Below are 20452 nucleotides of genomic sequence, written 5' to 3'. Positions count from 1 at the left end.
AATACAGTATGTGCTTTGAAAAAATAACATAACATTGTCCACAACTCATGAAATGACAGTTCAAAATGTACCGGTGTACAAGACACTTCTAAAGTCTAAACATTTTAAGTGATAGATGCATATTATAAAAATATGTGAATTATCACTATGGAAATCTGATGCTGAAGTACTTTTCCCAAACACTTCAGATTTCACACAAAACATAATGTTATATACTAAATGGTTACATTTTACATCTTTATTAATGGATGGTTCAGACAGACTTCCAACATTTTCAAACAACCATTGAAACTGCACCTGGAAGTCCTGGTATTGTCTTGAATGGGCCCAAACTAATTTCTTTTATGCAGTTAGCATAAAAATTAGGCATCCAGATAAGGGGGATTTGCTGAGCTTATGAAAATCATAGGAGAATGTTGACATTTTGCAGCAGAGTTTGTGCAGAAGTGTGAAATATGCTGATCTGATGTGAAAATGCAGTAAGGGTGGCTAAAAAACACAGCCTGATCTCAAATAATGGAGTCAGACTTCCTTCTAAATAACCTGAGCCTGAACCTTGATCACTGAAGCTCCTGAGCATCAGAGCCGCTCAGGTTGTGCCCCTTGGGTTTTAGCCTGCGCTTCAGAACCTTCCCAACTTCTGTCTCTCCAGCTTTCACTTCCCCTTCCATGCAAGTGAAATAACCTATGGGATATCACAAGGAGGAAGGAAATGTCAGAGGACTCACTCCTGAAGTGGTGCAAAGGAGGTACCTTCTTACACCACCTATTTAGGTACTCTATCATAGTCTCTATCATAGTCATATTCACATTCCTCAAGAAGGAATGCTGCTGGCTCTTGAACTCGCAGGAACGCTACCATGTCAGTGTGTACAGTAGCCTTCCCTGGCTGTTATTCAGCAGGATGGAGAGAACTGGCAAAGGTTGCTACTGAAGTGCTTTCACTTGCATAGGTGGTGACAGTAACTGAGAAGGCTAGAGACTGACTTCAGTCTCCTGCGGCCTCCATGGTCCATACTGCTTTGCCATTCCACTTCTCCAATTTTACTCTGTCTTTCCCCCTTCAGATTCATTTCATGCCCTTCTCATTTGCTTCCCCTTCCTCTTTTCACCCTTATTCCCTTCCTTTTACTGTCCCTTCACCCTGTCTTTCTAATACTCTTCTACTCTGAGTGCTTCCCAAAAAGTGCTAAGTGCCCTTGCACTTTCCATAATAACCAAGAAAAATTACAAAACTAAAACCAGTTAGGGGTGTCACTGCTCTCTGTTGCATGATACAGTTCTACCCTCTATTGCCTGTCACTTTTCCATTTTAAATTTGCAGTTTTGTGATAAGAACCTGTGTTTTATGTCACACATGTCAAGCAAACCAGGGCAACAGCATCTATGTATCTCTCAACAACACAAAAGAAACAAACCTACACAAAAATAAGTAGACAAATGGAAAACTATGTTCCTTGTTTTAACATGTCTGTTAAGAGTGATTTATGTATAGATGCAGGCACACACACATAGACATATCTTTTCTTTTTACTGTATCTTTAGATTTCTATTTCTTTACTTTAGCAATGAAGTCCATGGAACATACCTTCACCAATGGATTAATAACACCAACATTAGGGCTTGCATTAAACATTTTGTTGTAGTTAGTCTCCCTGTTTACTAGCTCCAGCTGATAGAACTTTTTGTCCTCCTAAAAAGAACAACAGATAGAAACTCCTTTTTATGCATTTTCAATCAGTTAGTGGCCAAATCTGCCTGTAAAATGGTCTCAAATGAATTTATGGTTACATTTTCAAATAAACTGATAACTCTAAATATTTAATTTCATGTTTATATATCGTTATGTAGAATGATCTAAATAATTTCTATTTATGCAGTTCCGTGGTCCTGAGAGTGAGCACAGCCTACTGGATAATGTACTGCAAAAGACTCAGTATAGTTAAATTCTGATATTTACTCAATTTTAATTTCTTCATTCCTTCTTGCTTCTTAATTGGGATCTAATCAGACTAACCCAAGGCAGGGTGTTGTGCCTGAATTTGGGAAGCTCAGTGGGTCAGGATCTTGGTCTTAGAAACCTCACAGAAGAAACTACTTCTTATATGGCTTACATGGCTGCCTTGTCCCAGGATTGGAGGCAGGAGACATCTGATACAGCATGTACCAAAATACTTCTTGTAATAATGTATTATGCTTGATTTTGGGAAACACTCTATCTAATTAGTTTTACTATTATGAGTCATTGAAACCAGAGGAATAATGTGTCAAAGAATATGACTAACATGCTAGCAGAATTGGTTCTTTAAATACATTTCACACACTTTGAATTGGATTAACTTTTGTATTTGTCAAGATATTACACCAAGAGAGCATAGAAGTCTTACAATCAATTTCTTTATGAGTTGGTCCCGCTCTGCAATTAGGTCTTTCAGTTCTGAGATAAGCTGCAAGTCTTCTGGTCTTGATTCTCTGTTTTTATATTTTTCTTCCATTTCTTCTAAACTTTATAGAAAAGAAGAATATCCCCTTTAGCCTGATCCAGTGTTAAATGAGTGAATAGTCACATTTTTGATAAGTACAAAAGACAGTTCAGGGAGTAAAAACAGAGGGTGACTTTCTTACCACCTTGAAGGAAATTAATTTTTATGTTCTCCTTCCACTTTAGATAGTTAAGAAACAAAAGAAACAAAAAAACCCCAATAACTGTAACTTTTGCTCCAGCAGGTAAGAATTTAGGGAACATTCTAAAAACTTAACATCCTTCCTGTGCATGCATTTTTGGAAAGGGCCACTTGTAAGTCAGTCTAAAAATAACACATTCAAAACCACGGCATCTTCCTCAGTTCTTGTGGATCATACTAGAACAGAAGATACCCAAGAACACTGAAGACTAATTGGTAACTAACTCCTCTCCACAAAAGCTACTTAGTACCATTAGAGATGAAATAAAGGAATGAACTGCAAAACAAAAGGAATAACACTTGGATATTAGGATATCTAATGTAACAACTAATAAACATTTGGAAAAAAAAACTAAGAGGAAATTTGAAATGTCTGGTGGGAAAGCATTAAAGGAGAGAAGTGAAATAAGCCAACTGAGAAAGGAATTGTACAAATAACCACATAAATACCCCTTTTACTTAAAAAACAGGTTTTGAAGACATGACAGTTTCAAGTTATTGTGTCTCCTTTAAACTAACAACATGCTCATGATGCTAAATATAGTTTCAAAAGAAAGTACTTAAATATGTCTCTCACATATTCAGCCCTCATGCAGATTAGTGAACCAAGTATCAGAAGAGATTCAGGAAATTTAACAAAGTTACTGAAAACAAGAAAGGAAATCCCAATCAAACTCTGAGAAATGTATGAATTAAATTGAATCTAAATCAGGTCAAGCCGAATTCCACAAGAATTAAACAAACTGTAGACACCTGGAAGCAGACCTAATTTTTCACTTCAGATAAATATTTTCTCTTCAAAAGCAACTATGAGATTTTACCTTGATTTGCAGCTGAAAAATGAGTTAATATTAAATGATATAGATAGTTTAATAACCTTCAAATAACCTGTACATATTCTGAGGAGATTATATAATGTAATTATATAAAACAATATGAATGAGAACAACATGATTGTTTTTACTTGCAGAGAAGGCATCTGACTCAGCAGAACAGAAATAGCCTCAGGTGGCTTAATTTTTGTGCATACTTTTTATGCTGGGTTAAGCTATTATACATAGATCCCCAGAGTACAGTAGATAGTTACACACAGCTGTAATTTTATTTTCAGGTATTTCAGAGAACTGGAGTTTTTTTCTGTTTCAAACAGATAATTTGTAATTTTAAGACTTTAGTTGTAGAGCCTAATTGATGACACCCATTCTCAAGCACTCCAAGACACGTTCTCCATTCCACAAACATTCATGAGGCCATGCTTTAGTTAATGCTGAACCTGGGAACAGTAACTTGAGAAACACCTGCGTAAAACTTCTGTGGGTTAGTGAGGGTGTGTGTGGGTTTTTGGGTTTTGTTCTGGCTTTTTGTTTTGGGGCTTTTTTTTTTGGTTTTGGTTTTGTTTGTTTGGTTTTGGTTTTTTTAAATTTGTTTGCTTTCCTACATAGTTTCCTCTTTGGACAGCTTCTTGCTTCAGTGTGAACACAGAAATAACACACTGAAAGGCAGGTCAGGGCACCCTGGATGATGCTTGCTGATTTTAGGCCAGGGCTGCTTCCTCAAAGCTCTAAATTGAGCAAAAGCAAGGAGCAGAAAACCAGCTAAATTTAGAAAACTCCCTGCCATTGAGAAGCAAACAACAGGAGGTAGCTTACACTTAATTTATTGAATGGCAAGGTACCACATTTATCAGGGCATAAGAGCACGCATGCGGACAAGTACAAGGGGGTGAAAACTAGAATTTTATAACCATTTTATTTGAAAGCAAATTCTGAGGGCTCATTATCCAGAAAAAGCTAGATGCATTTTGGCTTTACTGTCCATTTGTAACTGATACTTATTTAGAAAAGCTTCCTATCAAAAACATAGAACAAATTTCTTCTCTCTGTCATAATTCTTCCATGCTGCAAACACAAACTCCTTAGTGACAACTTTGTGGCAGGAAGCCCTCAATGTGCTATGAAATCTGAGCGAGAAACTGTGACCAAATGGGTAACACCACAGAGACAGAGAATGAAGGATGTGGAAGACAGGAAAACACTGGTTGGTGACATACTATTACATCACTTCTGCCACCGTTAGGTGGTCTAATCCCTGGTGGCATTTTGATTCAGACAAACTCTTAAGCCTCTGTTATTGTTATGCTCATACAATCCACATCAGACACTAATTTTCTTTATGCTACCAAACCTGAAAATATTTGCATCACTCATGCTACAATCTCACATCTCAGTAGTCATAAATACTGTACTGTTTATAAACTTGTAGAAAAAATTATTGTGTTCTCAAAACAGATGTATTGAAGTTTGAGAAAGAAACCACTTGAAATACTGCTTTCTCCAGTTTTCTAGGAACTGCACAGATTTAATCTTTCCTACCTGAATTTTTTTTGTCTCAAATCCTTAACAACTTAGCCCACTACATTCCCCTAAAGATTACAAAATTGTGGTGCCTAAAGAATGCAAGATTAGCCCCCATACTTTATTGAGGTATTTCTACATCTGCATCTCTATAGTATCTTCAGGACTTTATGGACACCAGAATAAACTATTCACTCAAACGCAGCTACATACAATTCTTTTTAATGCAACAAAACTTACGAAATTTGTAAAGCTGAATTAATTTCCTTGAGCAGCTCTTGGGTCTTATTAAAATCTGCCAGCATGCTTTGTTTCTCTCTGATGTGATCTGCTGTCAAGACATCCAGCTCTTTCTCATGTTTCTTGCTTAAATCTTGCTCATGCATCCTGTTTAATTTAGTTTTTGTTAAAAAAAGAGTTATTCTAAAATCAGACTTTTTTGTTCATCATGATTTTCTGCCATTCTTCTAATGGCTCTTACATAATATCAGTGAACACAGAAAGAATTACTGATTCATCAAAGCCTACTACTTACTGTTCTCCAATCTTCTAGCTTATTTCATGGTAAATGCATCTCCTTTAATGCTTTTTAAAATAAACAAACATAATGAATTTGAAAAAAAAACACCAAAAACCAACACCTGAGGGAACTGCTACTAAAATATGCCAAAATGTGTCACCGAAATGTCACTTAACTGCACAGCATAGTCACTAACTCTACCAATAAAGGGCAGAGCTTTATTAAAGAAGACTAAATGATATGAAACATGACTAAGAGGACACATTTAAAACTGCAAACAGTAATTTTTTTAAAGTAAAACGGTAAGTGAAACAATACAGGTTTGAATTTAGAGTGGAAAAATTCATACCTGATCTGTTGGTTGGATTCACTGTGTATTCTAAGAATTTCTTTCCCTTTAAACTCTAATTCCTTCGTCAGTGCACTTATATTTTCATGAAGATGCAGAATCTCTTTGTCGAGTTCAGCTATATGATGGTCTCGGTGTCTCAGTTCATCTTGTAGATCTGATATTCGGCACAAAAATTCTTTTTCCTATGATATAAGTAAAAGCAGCAAAAAATATTTTAGATAGACTCATTTATAGAGGTGATGCTTGCAATACTTGCTTTTGGAAGAAAGCATTTAGAAGAATTTCCCATCCAATAGACATTTTTTTCAGTTTTTGAAGCTGACATAAATTATTATCAAAGCAAAGGGCTTTTTTATTGTGTACAAGTATAAAGAAAGAAGAAATCAAAGTTATGTAATAAGTGATTTCCACTTTCAAGAATACATGATTATCACTGCCTGTTAAAATTGGGGTAGCTCATCACATCTTCCTTTTGCCCACACACACAAGAAAAAAAACAAGTATCACTAAGATCCGGGGTCTGAGCACTTCACTTTCTCTGCCTCATCAGCATACAATCCAGAGAAACATTCTTCTCCCTTACAGACCCATTCAATGGGAGAAAATTGCTCAAGATGTATGCCCTGCACAAACAAACTGATTCTGAAGTCTCCTATCTTACAACCATATCCTATCTTACAACCATAGGTCATAAATATCTTACAGCAGAATATGTGTTAAAAAGTTTATGTTATATTTATATTGTGTCCAATAAATCAAGAAAAGCCTTTCTTTTTTTGCATAAGAAATTCCAATGAAGTTAATATCTGGGAAAGCCAGCTGGAGCCCATTCTAATGACTTTGATAATGCACCTCCTTGTTTCAGAAAAGTCTGTAATGAAAATAACTTTTTCAGAGTTTTCTATTTCCATCTATTTCACTTCTTACATTTTCACAGTGTTTAATAACCATATAGTTTGCATACAGAAAATCAGCAGACATTCCAAAGTAGTTTAATGTATAATTGTGTTTTGTGCCTTCATGTCTCAAGCAAATACAAATATGTCCTAGTGCACCAACTTCTTAGGGCACCTTTTAGAGCAAACAAATACAAATACTTATCTCCCTATAAAAAGACTAGATTAAAGTTATAAGAAAAAGCAGAGGAAAAATTTACATTTACTCATATAAATATTTCAAAAAGTAGCAAATATAATCATCCTGATCAGACCACTCTCTATCTCATTTAACCCTGATCCTGTGAACTGATGAGCATTTTAACACAAGAAACCTCAGTAACTGTTTTGCCCTCAGTGCAACCAAAGGTCATGTTTAGCAGATCACAAAGGCAAAAAGTACCCCCTGTTGGGCTGGATCATACACCAGTTCTTGTAATTTACTTTTTATTTCTGACATCTCATTTAGGTGTCAGACTCTGGGCTTAAACAACACCTGACTGAAACTATATCTGCCTAAACCTTGCATGACAGCACCTGGGTTTTGCCTCTGCTGCCCACACTGTTAAACCAGCAAGGAATAGGTAAAAAAGGGCTCATCTTCAACTGTCTCTGTTTTTGTGTAAAGGCTATGTCTAACAAACCCTGTTTCCTCTCTTATTATATTTCTAAACTGACTCCTCCTCCTTGGTGCTGGAGTATCAGTAAATCAATTTTGAAAAGCCTATTATACAGGCAAATAGGTAGTTTTCCAGTCCTCTTATTTCTAGGAGTCTGGCCTTCAATACACCTTATACTTGGAATTTTTAACTACTAACAGAAAAACTGACTGTGTCTAAAATGAAAAATGAAGGAAAAACGGTGAATTAATCAGTTTGCTACTGAAAACAAAGGTAGTTCATGCTGGCTTTGGCAGCTTGGTTTTGCTGGGGCTTTTTTGTGTACTTTTTTCTTCATTTTGAAGCAATCCTTTGACTATAAGCCACCACTGCTTTTGCCGTATCTCTTAGGCTTCAAAGAGAAACAGCTTTTTCCTTCCTGCTGGCAGCTGAGGATGAATACAATTTTGCAAGAATGGGCACTTGCCTCCCACGGCAAGCCAAGGTGCTCCCAGTTGGCTGTGCCATTCTGAGAGGAAACTACCTGGATATGGGAGCCTTTTCTAGGCTTTGAATGAGGTTTGTGGAAGGCAGAAAAAGCTAAGCAAGGAAGTTTAGGAAACTGGAACGCATTAGCTGCTGGTGCTGGATGATTTTGAAGGATTACGTTTGTTGTTTGTTCTCATTCCTCCCTTTCCTGCAAAGGGAAAAATGAATACTGACCATGCCATATTACAGCCAGATCCCAGGCACGCTTCCTACCTGTCGTCTGCCAAGCTCTATGCTTCTTTCAAGCTCCATTTTGGCAGCTACCAGTTCTTGTTGATGGTTGTGCCTCAGCTGGTCAATTGCTGCTGCATGTTGGTGGTTGAGCTCTGAGCGCAAGGAAGCTGGTTACCATGAACAAAGAGAGAAGTTTAATTTGGACATGTTTACATTAATTAACAGTAACAGTCCAGCTCCATCTAGCATTGCTGCTGATCTAAAACACACTTTACATCAGCTAAGTAACTGTCCTGTATTTTATTCCTGTTGCTTTCTGAATACACCAGTTCTCCATCAGGAACTTTGGTGGTTTACTCCTTCCAAAAGGCCTTAAGGGTGAGGTATTTCCAAAGAGAAGAGTCTAGGCTTACCTATTAAAGCTTATAGCGATTTTAAGAGGAACACTTAGGTCAACACTGAATGACTCAGAGAGACACTACAGTGTTATAATAAACACACACATGTGCATGTATATTTGCATAAGGAGAAATAATGGTTTTGGAACCATTTTCAAATTTGAAAATAGTATACCTAACATAGCTTTTCCTTCATCCTCCAGCTCAAATCGTAGAGTCTGAAGTTCCTGTTCCATCTCCAATTTAAAGCCTTCCATGGCTTGTTTGTGTGTTTCTTTCAGTGCATGAAGCTCTTCTGAGTGCTTCTGTTGTAAACGTTCTTCTAACTCCTACGAAATCAAAATTGACAAAATTTGCTCTACACCAACTTAAAGAATGTATAAAACATTACACAATAAACATCTGGAAACAAAAAGCAGGCATTGACATACTCTAGAAAAAAACCACTCTAGTACTACTCATATTTTCTTATCCTCCTAACATATTTTTTCTTTTCAGTGGTTGATGGTTACCAAGATTATCTGTGCACAAAACCAATTTGGCTCACAGCTGGAAAAGCAAAAAAAAACAATCCATGGATATATCTACAAAAGCAAGCAATATAATAAGGTACAGTTTCATAGATGGGTTTAGTGTGCACACATTTGGGGACTTCTGCCCCCTAAGGACACCCATGTTTACTCCCTATGGAATTGTATGAATCATAACGCTCCTGGTACACATCTTCTGCTGATCTTCAGGGCACATAGTGTGAAAACTGATTGCAACGGCACACTTTGGAGCTGAGCTTAAACCTTAAGATACCCCCCATCACATACCATGCACTACCAAAATTCCAATTTTAAAGCTGGTTTTGTCAAGGTTTTAAAAAAGTATCTTGAGTGGGATATGAAAATTATCTTGCAAGTCACAGAATATAGCTAACACAATTTTTAACATAGGAAAAATATAAAATACATCTCAAAGGAGTCTATTGACAGAAAATACATGCAAAATTAACTATAATGGAAAATTCCTATTCAAAATCAAAACAAGAATATAATATTAATGGTAACAATGTCAATCTACCATAAAGAAATGCATGTGTTGACAATACTTTTATATATATACACACACAGCTATACATGTGTATATAAAATAAGACATGAAACAATGCCAGTGTTAGAAAATATTTTCAATATGTTTTGTTCATATTTAACTGGATAGATAACAGTATTACTACAATACATCAGCTGAAAAGGAAATGTTGAAGTTATGCAGATTCTTTACTAACTCCAACTGTGTACGCAAAATGCTAAAATGGCAATATTCTCTACAGAGTTTGGAATAACCATACAAACATACCTTTTGTTCTTGCTCTTTTGTTTCTTCCATGTTTTGAAAGGCAAGGATATGGGCTTCCTGAAGTGACTTATGCCTTTGCTGATGCTCTTCTTCTAATTCCTGGATCTCCTGAGTCAGTCTCTGTCGCTCCTGACTGAACTGGGCTTGTAGCTGTTGCAAAGAGCTCTGGGACTGGGAAAGCTGCATCTCCAGATTCTGCTTCAGTAAGGAGATCTAACCCACAACAGAATAGCAAATATTCGTTAGTCATTAATACTAACATCAGCTGTAAAGACAACATTCAGAAGCAGAAAACATTTGAAATTTTAGAGCAAGAGCATTAGCTAAAAGACAGACAAGCAATGTCATCCATCTAGTGAATCTGCTATTAATGTTATATGTATATAACCAGAGATATAATAATTACATTTTAGTGGTTTTGTAAGGATTATCATATTTGTTAGTTCATACTGCAGCACTACCCGTAAAACAATTTTTAATGGCCAAATTATCAAAGATTACTTAGGTTTTATATAAAAGATCGATAAAAATGACACTATCAAGGTCTGAAAGCAAGCACTTGATGGTTAAACTATTCTTGAGGGGAACACCCATTCTGCAAGGATAACCCTGCACTTGGAATAGGAGAGGACAGCCTGTGACATCTACACTGTTTTTTACATCTTTTTCTATTCTATGATCCTACCTTACTAGTGGTTTTTTCATTTAGAAAGAAACAGTACCACTCAACATCAAAAAAAAAGTAACATTTGATGGATTTCCCATCACACATTTTTCTGTTAGTTCAGTAAGACTATGAGAGTGATTTTTATGCTTGTTTCCAAGATCTAAATAATTTGAGTCACAAACAACTAATTTTCTTAGAAACACCTGATTTTACAAACAATGCTTTTTTATCCAACAAGTATTATAGTACACTATATTCCTTTTTTAGTCCCATTACCTTTTTATAATAATATTATAATTTGTTCTCCACATCAGAGATCATCTTTTCAGACTGAAAGTACTAAACCTGTATTCCCTTTCTAGCCATGAGATACCCTCCAGTTCTAGAAACAAGATTTACCCAAAAGAGAATTTTGCTACAGTGATTCAAAGGAAGGATAATAAAATTGCCAAGTGGCAAAGAATTTGAATCAGTAAGGATACTTTTCAGGCCTCAGAGCATTGCATAATATGGAATTATAAATGGAAGTCTGATAGTGTCATTTGATTCAGCATACCTTAAAATTAATTATGTCAAATTCGTAACGACATTGCACATCAAGTTATTGAGTTAGAGAACATTAAATCCACCACTTAGCAGAATATTAATTGCAGCATACCAAGTACAACTTCTAGCATGAACATTGCTGCCAAACATGTGGGTTAAGGTTTTTTTTTCAGAAGGACACAGCTTAAGCAGACTTGAAAGAAAAAAGCTACAGAAACAAAAATTGGAAGTAAAGCAAAAGAAAACAAAAATCAGACTAATTTAAATGAAATAAGCATAGCTTGTCATATTTCAGGTTCACAGGTCTTTGTGACTGGGAATATACACTAACATACACTGTATAAATAGTATTGTACTTCAGATACCTTTGAAAAAGATTAGCCGCTATTAAAGGAATGTAGGGAAGGCCTACACAATGTTTTGCAAAACCTTTTACTAACGACATTAAATACAAATTTCATATAATAATTGCATAGTGTCAGACCAAAGTTTTATCTGATCTCTGGCTTTGCCTGCAGAAAGGACCAACTAGGATTACCCTAGAAAAAAAAGGCCAAGCATAAATGTAGGGAGCTTGACTCAGCAGTCTACCTGAAACTAGCAATGCTTCTTAAATCAGAAGAGGTATTTTGTAGCAGATGTATAGAAGAAATAATAACAACCATTATCTGAGCCCATAAAAGTTTTTAGCATCCATAATATCCTGTATCAAGTTCCATGCAGACATGCCAATTTAACATGATGATATTCAGCACTTGTAATGGAAAGGAGTGAAAAGAAGTTCCCTTTCCACTCGCTGTATTATACTCATGAGAGTTTCTATAGCTCTCCATCATTTCCCTCCTTACAAACTCTGCCACACTGAACTGCTTTGGCTTAATGAGTTTCTCCTTGTACGGAAGTTATTTCATATCTATGATCACGTTTTCCCTACTTTTCTACTACTTCTTTTTTTAAGATTAGGAGTCCAAAGCAGCACAAGTTATTGGACATGAGAGTAAACTTTGTTTTTATGTACTGATTTATATGGTTTTACATGTTATGTTCTCTGTTTCTCTCCTATATTCCTAAAGTTTTATTTGCTTTTGAGACTCCTTCGGAGAACTGAGGTGATGTTTTCATAGAATTATATATCATAGTCCCCAAATCTATTTTCTAGTTGTAACAGGTGAAGGTAAGGCTCATCGTTTTACAGAAAAAGTTACAATTTTTCTTTCCTTGTGTATCATTTTGCATTTACCTACACTGGCTTTAATCTGATATATTATTGCCAAGTCCCTTGGCCTTTTACAGCTATTCTAATCTGAATAAGCTTTTATAAACTGCAAAGTTTCCTACCTTACTTATTTATCAACAACCTGTGAAAGAAAATTATTTAGCTCCAGTGTAACTCTACTGATAATCTACCTCCACTGTGGATTACTACATTTATTTAATATCTATATATAATATATAGTGTATTTTTTGTCTTCACCTCTAGAAACTCCCACCACTGAAGAGGTGAGTTTGCACCATGCACCTGCCAGCATGGCCAGCTCTAAATTTTCATATCTGCATCATTTTCTTGTACTGCAATGTGGTTGTTATCCTTCTCCAGCAAAAAAAAATAAACTATTTTACCTAAACTTTCCCTTGGTCTACTCACATCCCCATCTACTCTAATTCATCCCATGTTCACTGCTGGGCCCTTCTCTCCTTCCCACCTTTCTGTAACCTCATACCTACCCGGGCCTTCTCTTCACCTGTAAGCCCATTCTCACTGGTCCCTTTGACCATGTTCCTGTCCCTCAGGTTTCTCACCACTGTCCTGTCCTGTTCACCCTGGCCACCAGGAGGTACAGTGCTAGGGGAAGTCCTGCCCAGTCCTGCAGAACTTCTGGTAATTTAATGATCACACTCTTAACAAGCCTTTCACTATAACAGTCAAATAGAGTCAACCTCGGTAACTTAGGCAAATTTTAATTAAAATAACATGAAAAAATGTATCTTTGGCTTGAAGTTAAATCTATCTCTCACTTAGTTCCTGCTCCAAATTCTGACAATTATCAGTATATAATTTATAAATATGTTGAGCATGGGCCAAGGGCAAAATTATTTTGTTTTCATTTCTGTCTTGGAAATGTGGAAAACATTTTAACTGAGATGACCAAGAGAAGTCTGACATCTGGGCAGGAAGCCATCTTCGAAGAGAACAGCAATAAGCAAGAGCAGCTCATCCTTTCACCAGATTAAAGTGACTGCAAAACCATAGCCTGAAATGAGTCAATGTCTGGAGATGTCTGTTTGCATCAATAGACTATACAGAAAATAAAGGACAATGAGAATTAAATGATTCTAGCAAGCAAGTCAGACTAGTCTACCCTTCTAATAATTTGTTTTGATGTTGAAAAGTACAAAAAAAGTTAAAGTATCAGTCTTTTTAGAGGAGCATGTGATTTTAAATTATATTTTGACTATTCAGTGCAGAGACTGATATCCTTAAGAGCATATTTTGAGAACATCAGTGCCTCTTTTTGTATGTCCTTGGACTACCCTTTCTGTACACCTCTGTACTGAGGATTCAAAAGAAAACAGCTCTAAACATCACTCTCTGAACTTCCAATACTTTTATCCCAGGTTTTCAGCACATTAAAAACATCAGTGAGAATTAAAAAAAAATAGAAAAAAACCAGTTTGTCTACAATTATGAATTACACTGCAAAACTGCAAATTATAGTAGAGCATCAATTCCATGCTTTGTAGAAAGCTCTGCAATACACATCTGCACTGCCCACAAGCTTGCTTGCATTAACAATGACATAAGGACACTGCTCATGTTATGACCACGTACACAGTGTTGGATGCCAGTGATGCACACACAGTCACACAGAGAGATGAGGGGATGCACTCCACAAGCTTTGATAGCAGCACATGTTCTCGTCTCAAATATTATCATGTCTCCCATTTCATGGGCTTAAGCTGTAAAGCAGCACTGCAGGATATGCAGGTTGATTAGTGCAAGCATGCCCTGTTCACAAGCTGTAAATCTGTAAGTGCAAATCACTTACATTGCTGATAGATTTATGCAAAGCTTCACCGAGACAGTGCCGCTATGAAGGAAAGATCACAGGAATAAAGGGAAACATTCAGAAATCAACTAAGTAAAAGAAAAAGGGATAAGGAAGGAAGGGTAAACATAGAACATTAATTATAATTTGATCAGAGAAAAATAAATTGAAAGCCATCTGGAAAAAATATGAATATGTTGCTTTGACTTAGTCTATAAGCTACTGAACACAGAACAGAATGACATGGTTTACCATGTTATGTTTCTGACATACAGTACAGCATTATTTCTTTAACATAATATTACTATATAGACATATATTACACAACTGAACACTTTTGAAGTTATCCACTTGTTTTCTCTTCTCTTTTACGGCAAAAAAATTTGGGAAGAAATCATTAAGTACATGAACAGATGTAATATAAGGGCACAATCGACAATCAGCTATGTCTCAACTATCACAAGCATATTAAGTACATAATATTAATGATAAATTTTCACTGTTCAAGGGCAGAAAATGAGTTTAGTAATTAATGAAGACATTCCTATTAAAATACTACTTTTATCTTTCTTAAAATTCAGAACCAAAGGCACACATAAAAGAATATTCCTGAAAGTCTCCAGCAATAAAATGATTTAATGTACCACTTATATTAGTGGTGATAACTAATGAAAAGCAAAAAATCCCAACATATTGTCACAAAAATGCTCAGTGAAATATTATTGATCATACAAATCTATGTAATTCATATGCATATGAAAATGCCTGTGTTTATATATATGAATTATGTAGATAAGCACAAACACATGCACAGAACAGAGTCATCAGAAATTAAGTGAGAGTAATGTCAAATTCAGCATGACCACTTTCCCCTTTTGTCACAGGTTGCTGAAGAAGATGTCTTTCTCCAGGAGACAGCAGGTATTTTGACACCAGCCTGAAAGCCTTTGACACCAGCCTGAAAGCCTGTAGGTGGGAACTATTAGATAACACTTTGCCAAAATAAAAAAAGAAATTGTTATTCAGTCTCAAGAATCTAAAAAAAAGGCACAAAATAAAAATACGTTATTGTGAAATATCCAAAATAAGCTTTTAAAATTGTAAGGAAGTTATAAACATGTATCTATGCAAGGGTGGAACACTAGGAGGCATCATACTCCAGCAGACAAGGCAATAGACCAGCATCTAACAGCTCTGATTCCAACACTGGATTTTGAAACCGCTGTTCTGAACAAATCCACCCAATTTTTCTGTGCTTGCTCTCCCATCTGGGAAAAAGTTTGTTTAGGGGGGAAGCTGTTACGAACAGGAATGAACTCCTGCTAAATAAATCTTCACTTTCTAGAACACTTGAGACTTTATATTGGTGGATGCATCTATTCAGCACTGTGGTACAACTAAGAAATAGATTTTACAACTGAAGCAGAAAAGTTGTCATTGCACTACACTGAAGAGAAGTTCCAAGTAAAAATAAAATAATATAGACTAGTCAATTGGAATGGAGGCTCATTCCAGCAAAATGTGCCGCAATTAAATCAGATGGAACTCCATATTCAAAAGTATGCAGAACACATTCAAAATGTAGTACTCCAAAATAGCACTGGTTTAAGTGTTATTAAGAAATTTCATAAAAAATCCAGACATCATTATGAGTACTTCCATTTCAAGGTCCATCCATGTTCTCGATAAAGAAAGTATTAAGAACCAAAAAGAATGCACGCATAGTTACTACTGTCTGTATATCTATGATGAGGAAAAGTGATGATTAAAAAACAAGGAAGCAGGTGGGTTTAACTATCACTCTATTTCTACAGGTTGGTATTCAAGATTTCATTTGTGATGTTACTGTGGTGTAAGAAATCTTTGCTCAGTTCTCTTTGAAACCTATGGGGTGTACAAGCTTAAATTACTTCTTGAAAGTACAGACACTTCTGAAAAAACATCTCTACTTGGTATAGATGTATTAGCTAACCTGATTTCACTTGATTTTGCTGTCTCATTTTTCACTAGAAGTATTATCTTCTCCACCCTCAGAATATGCAAAGCTAAGCCTCAGATGCAACCAAGAAAGCTTCACCATGACTCAGAGGAAGAGCAGAGATGCAGCAGAGAATAAAATCTGCATCTTTATATGCAGCATGTTTAGAACCCACTGATCATTGCAGGCTGCTCAGCAGGACTGAAAGACTTTGCAAACAATAGATGGAACAAGACTGGAATTCTTAGCTCTCTTTCAACATCTCTCCTAGAAGAGCTGAGTTTTCAGTTTAGTTGGGCAAATGTGTGTTGCAGTAAAAAACAGATTTAGTGATTTGAAGCTATTCAAGCTTTGTGTTTGCTTGTTGTAATGAACAGTTGCTTGTGTTCCAATCACAGCTATCACAGGGGCCATTCTTGGTGATGAAATGGTGTCATTTTCTTCAAGAAGGACATTTACTGCACCAGTGACATTTTCACATTTTCATTCAGTTACCTTGTTTCCTACAGGACATTAACTAATTGAATGTATGGAAGTTCTCCTGTTTCATGGTTTCTCTGAAATAAAAATTACTTTCAACGAGATTAGAGAGGCTTGACACTTAATTTCAGCATCAGTCTTCATATCACCCAAAGATCAGTTAGGTAACACTTTCCCCTCACTGACATTTCAATGTCATATTTTGTCACAATCTGACTTGCCTATATGGTTTACTGAAGTTTGAAAACACTGCTGGCAAACAGGAATTCTTGTGTAAAACCTGAGACCCTAACTGGGAAAGGCCCTACTTTATCTGTTTTATCAAAGCAGATCTAGATTGCTACACAGTCTTTGCTTCATTTTAAGAATGACCTCCCAGAGATGCCGCTTACCTTTCTGAACAACAAATCCTACCTGCACCCATCAGACATTAGTAAAGGAAATGAGTAAGTGCCTAGCACAGAAGCCAAAGGGACCTTTGGCATAAGCCTACTTTATCCATCTAATAATGGCAACAACAACCCTAAAACTCTCCCTCGAGACAGGTCTTTGAAGAGAAGGACTGATTTGTCAGCAGACGCACAGTCTCTGGCTGCGCAGTGCTTACGTGGCAGATGACTCCGCAGAGATTTGGAAAGCAGCTGTTTGCTACTACAACGTTTTGTACTTGGCTCGAGGCTTCTGACACGCTAGCAACTGGAGAGCTACATCAAAGTTTGCCCTCTCACACTGGTAAGAAAAAGCAGCATTTAGAGTCCTTTCCCTGTCTCAAAACTAAACAGTTTTCTGATGAGGAAAAAGAAGTATATACAAGGCATTCTGAAATCTTTAATAATCTCTGGGATCTAACTGGTCCTTATTTCCTCCTGGTTTTGCAGCAACCCCAAAGGGAAGGTGCTATCTTCAGGATGCCAGAAGGTGGGAAACTTACCCTCTTGTGTTAAAAAGATGGAGTTTTTATCTTTTCCAGTTCTAGGAATCTATCACACTTCTAGGCAAAATCACAGAATGGCATGGGTTGGCCTAGGTATTTTGCAGATTTGAAGCAGTCTGGATATTAGAGTACACTCTTTTAATCCAACAAAGTACAAGTTCAATGGTCAGGGGAAAAACAAGTGCATTTGAATGTCCTGATAATTTTTAAAGGTTTTGGGAAGTTACTAGGGCTTCATTCATTTATTTGTCATAATGCTGTCAGAATTTCAAGATCACAGACAGACCTTAACTAATTTCTCCTGGAGCACAGAAGTATCCCAGCCCTTAATCCAGAATTTCAATCATCTGCTGAATCTCAAACAAATTTTGCCCCATTTCATCAGTTCTCTCTCATTCCTTCCAGAGTCCACTGTTTTCATTGGTTTGAACCAAAAGCAAAAGCTACTTTAGCAACTACAGAGCAAAGAGGCTAAGGGAAGCATTTTAAAACGAAATGCTTGCCAAAGTCTTTATCTTACATTTAAGGGAAAAACATATATAAATACAGGATTAAAATTTTATTTTGGGGATGGTATTACTGTTGGATTTGGCTTAGATTTCTATTTACTAGTTTTGGAAGTGTGAACTTCCAAATGTCAAATTAAACTTTTTACTCATGCACAATACTAAGAATTTCATGTTCTTTTCATCCACTGACAAATAGAACTAAAAGCCTTTCCATCTCCTCCAGTTTTACTGCCAAACAAAAACTCATTATATTAAATTTCAACTAGAAGTTTAGGATCAGGTAGGTACAAGTTTCTTTGTGTAAGAAAATACCAACTTCAAGCATTAGCCAAGACATTTATTTTTAACTGAATTAAACACAACACCATGGGAGAAAAAAAAATTAAGAAGGAACCAAAAGAGAGATGAAGAAGTCCAGCAAGACATTTATTACAAAACAGAGAACAAACTCACACTTCAAAAACACTAAAAACACTGATTTGTTCTGTTGCTTTTATTTGCCTGTTTTGCTGAGTAGCTCTTAATTGTAAATGGTCTTTAATGAATTCCTCCATTATATTCAGAATCTTTTAAACAAAGAGTAAAATAATGATGAAGGCATGGTCTTGGCTGAACGGGCTCACCAAAACCAAAAGCTCATAATGAACAGCTGAATTTAGGCATTTGTTTTTATGTCCAAGCTTCAGACAACACTACAATGGCCAATGTGGACAGAAGAAATGCACCAACTCACCATCAGGACCAACTCACCTTATTCTCTGCAGAGAATAAGGAGCCCAGAACAAGAGGGATTCCTTACTGAGAAGTAAAAAGTCATGAAACCAGGGGAAACAAGTTCAGTAGTTGGCCCTCTGAGAGCTGCAGTGAGTTTGGACTATGAGAATATCCACATGCTCATGTGAAGCAGTTTCTGACCTGTTTCAAGAATAGGTTTCCCACCTGGAATACAGGAGCACTAATTCTTCTAAAACAGCGGTGAGTGGAAGGATGCACATAGACAATGGATCTAGGCAGAAACCCCCAAATCTCCCCTAATTCTCTGTGAGGCCTGCCTGAGTTACAGCACAGTCCCATTAAGACCACAATTTTGAGAGTTGTATTAACTTGTCAAAATTTTCAACAGTCAAAGCAAGCATGCTCCTTCAGAAAAACAGGTATCTACAGAGTGAAGAAGAGCCATAAAACATTAACCTGAACTACATTCCAGGGTGCCCTCTACTCTCTTCTCCCTCCTTGGTATGACTTTTCTTTTTATTCTTTTGGATTTCCACTTTATAGATTTTTAAGTGCTTTTTAAAACCTGCCCAACATCTCTTACCTTCCACTAGATGTCATGGTAGCCTTACTAGTATTATTGAATACAAGAATCACCACAGCAAATTCGGAGGGAGTTATTTGAAGTTTACCTCCACTCTGTTTCTGACAGATAAGCCTTTAGACAGGGTGTTCAGGACAATATCAAGTAACAGGGAGCTGAGTAAAATGATTCTGTGCTGAAAGTTTAATCTCCCTTCTTTATGGAAACTGATACAAGGTATGTGCAGGTTATTCCTTGTAAAAATTTCCAGCATCCATTTGACAGCAAATCTTCTAATGCAAGGATTACCCAGGCTGTGGAACAGGCCAGTAATCCCTGTGCTGGGGAAAGAAAGCAGTGTTTCCTGATTTTGTTAATGTGGATGCACATCAGCTCTGCAATAAGCACCTCTACACAGGCAACTAAAGATGGAGAAGTAACTGGTTCTGGATGAAGCCTGATCAAAAGCCATCTATAGATGTGCACAGGAGCTCAGGGATTTTTCTCAGCATTCCATCAACAGCAGAATAATCAGGATTTTTTGACCAGTATGTTAAGACTGAGCTTGTCATTACCTGAAAACTACCATTTGAATAATAACTACATCAGAAGGAAATATTTACATTTTGATAGACATCAAAGTTTCTCCTATTTACTTTGACAGTTTAAAAAGGAGCATGTCATCACAGAAACAAACTCTGAAGAGGAAATCTCAACATATTTTTCAAAAAAGGAGTCTTTGCAGTAGGAATAACAAACAACAGCTACCAAAACATATATAGTGTACTTTAGTCCAGTCTTGCTGCACTACTTCTGGTATTCCCATTGATAGAAGACACATTTTTGGTGTGAAAAGTTGACAAAGTTAAGAAAGAAGAATGTCACAAGTAGCAAGTATGAAGCTACTTAAGAATGGGAAAGCTACATATGGGAAAAAATAATGACAGAAACATTCACTTTACTGGGACATTTTACTGAAAAGTAAGGAAGACAGGAGAACCAATATTTGCTCAAATATAGGAAAGTCCATCCACAATGAGAACCCTTGATTCTGTTTACTGAAAAAAACATATCACAAGAAGAAA

At 36.4% G+C, this 20452-nt stretch overlaps 1 protein-coding gene across 4 annotated transcripts in view; it reads right to left on the bottom strand.

Annotated features, from left to right (window-relative positions):
- Nucleotides 1-20452, bottom strand: part of FAM184A (family with sequence similarity 184 member A) — a 74091-nt gene that overhangs the window by 5730 nt on the left and 47909 nt on the right. Inside the window, exons 10-17 of one of the 4 annotated variants that reach the window (XM_059468187.1) lie at nt 14170-14211; nt 9910-10122; nt 8741-8894; nt 8207-8334; nt 5908-6092; nt 5279-5425; nt 2388-2505; nt 1589-1693 (exon numbers count right to left, since the gene is read on the bottom strand). In XM_059468187.1, coding sequence (XP_059324170.1) covers nt 1589-1693; nt 2388-2505; nt 5279-5425; nt 5908-6092; nt 8207-8334; nt 8741-8894; nt 9910-10122; nt 14170-14211 — 1092 coding nt within the window. The remainder of the gene's footprint in view (nt 1-1588; nt 1694-2387; nt 2506-5278; nt 5426-5907; nt 6093-8206; nt 8335-8740; nt 8895-9909; nt 10123-14169; nt 14212-20452) is intronic. The other 3 variants (XM_059468188.1, XM_059468189.1, XM_059468190.1) reach the window with 3 other exon arrangements.

This window comes from Ammospiza nelsoni, chromosome 3, assembly GCF_027579445.1.
Source record: "Ammospiza nelsoni isolate bAmmNel1 chromosome 3, bAmmNel1.pri, whole genome shotgun sequence".
Lineage (NCBI taxonomy): Eukaryota > Metazoa > Chordata > Aves > Passeriformes > Passerellidae > Ammospiza > Ammospiza nelsoni.
This window is presented reverse-complemented; position numbering and strand designations above follow the sequence as displayed.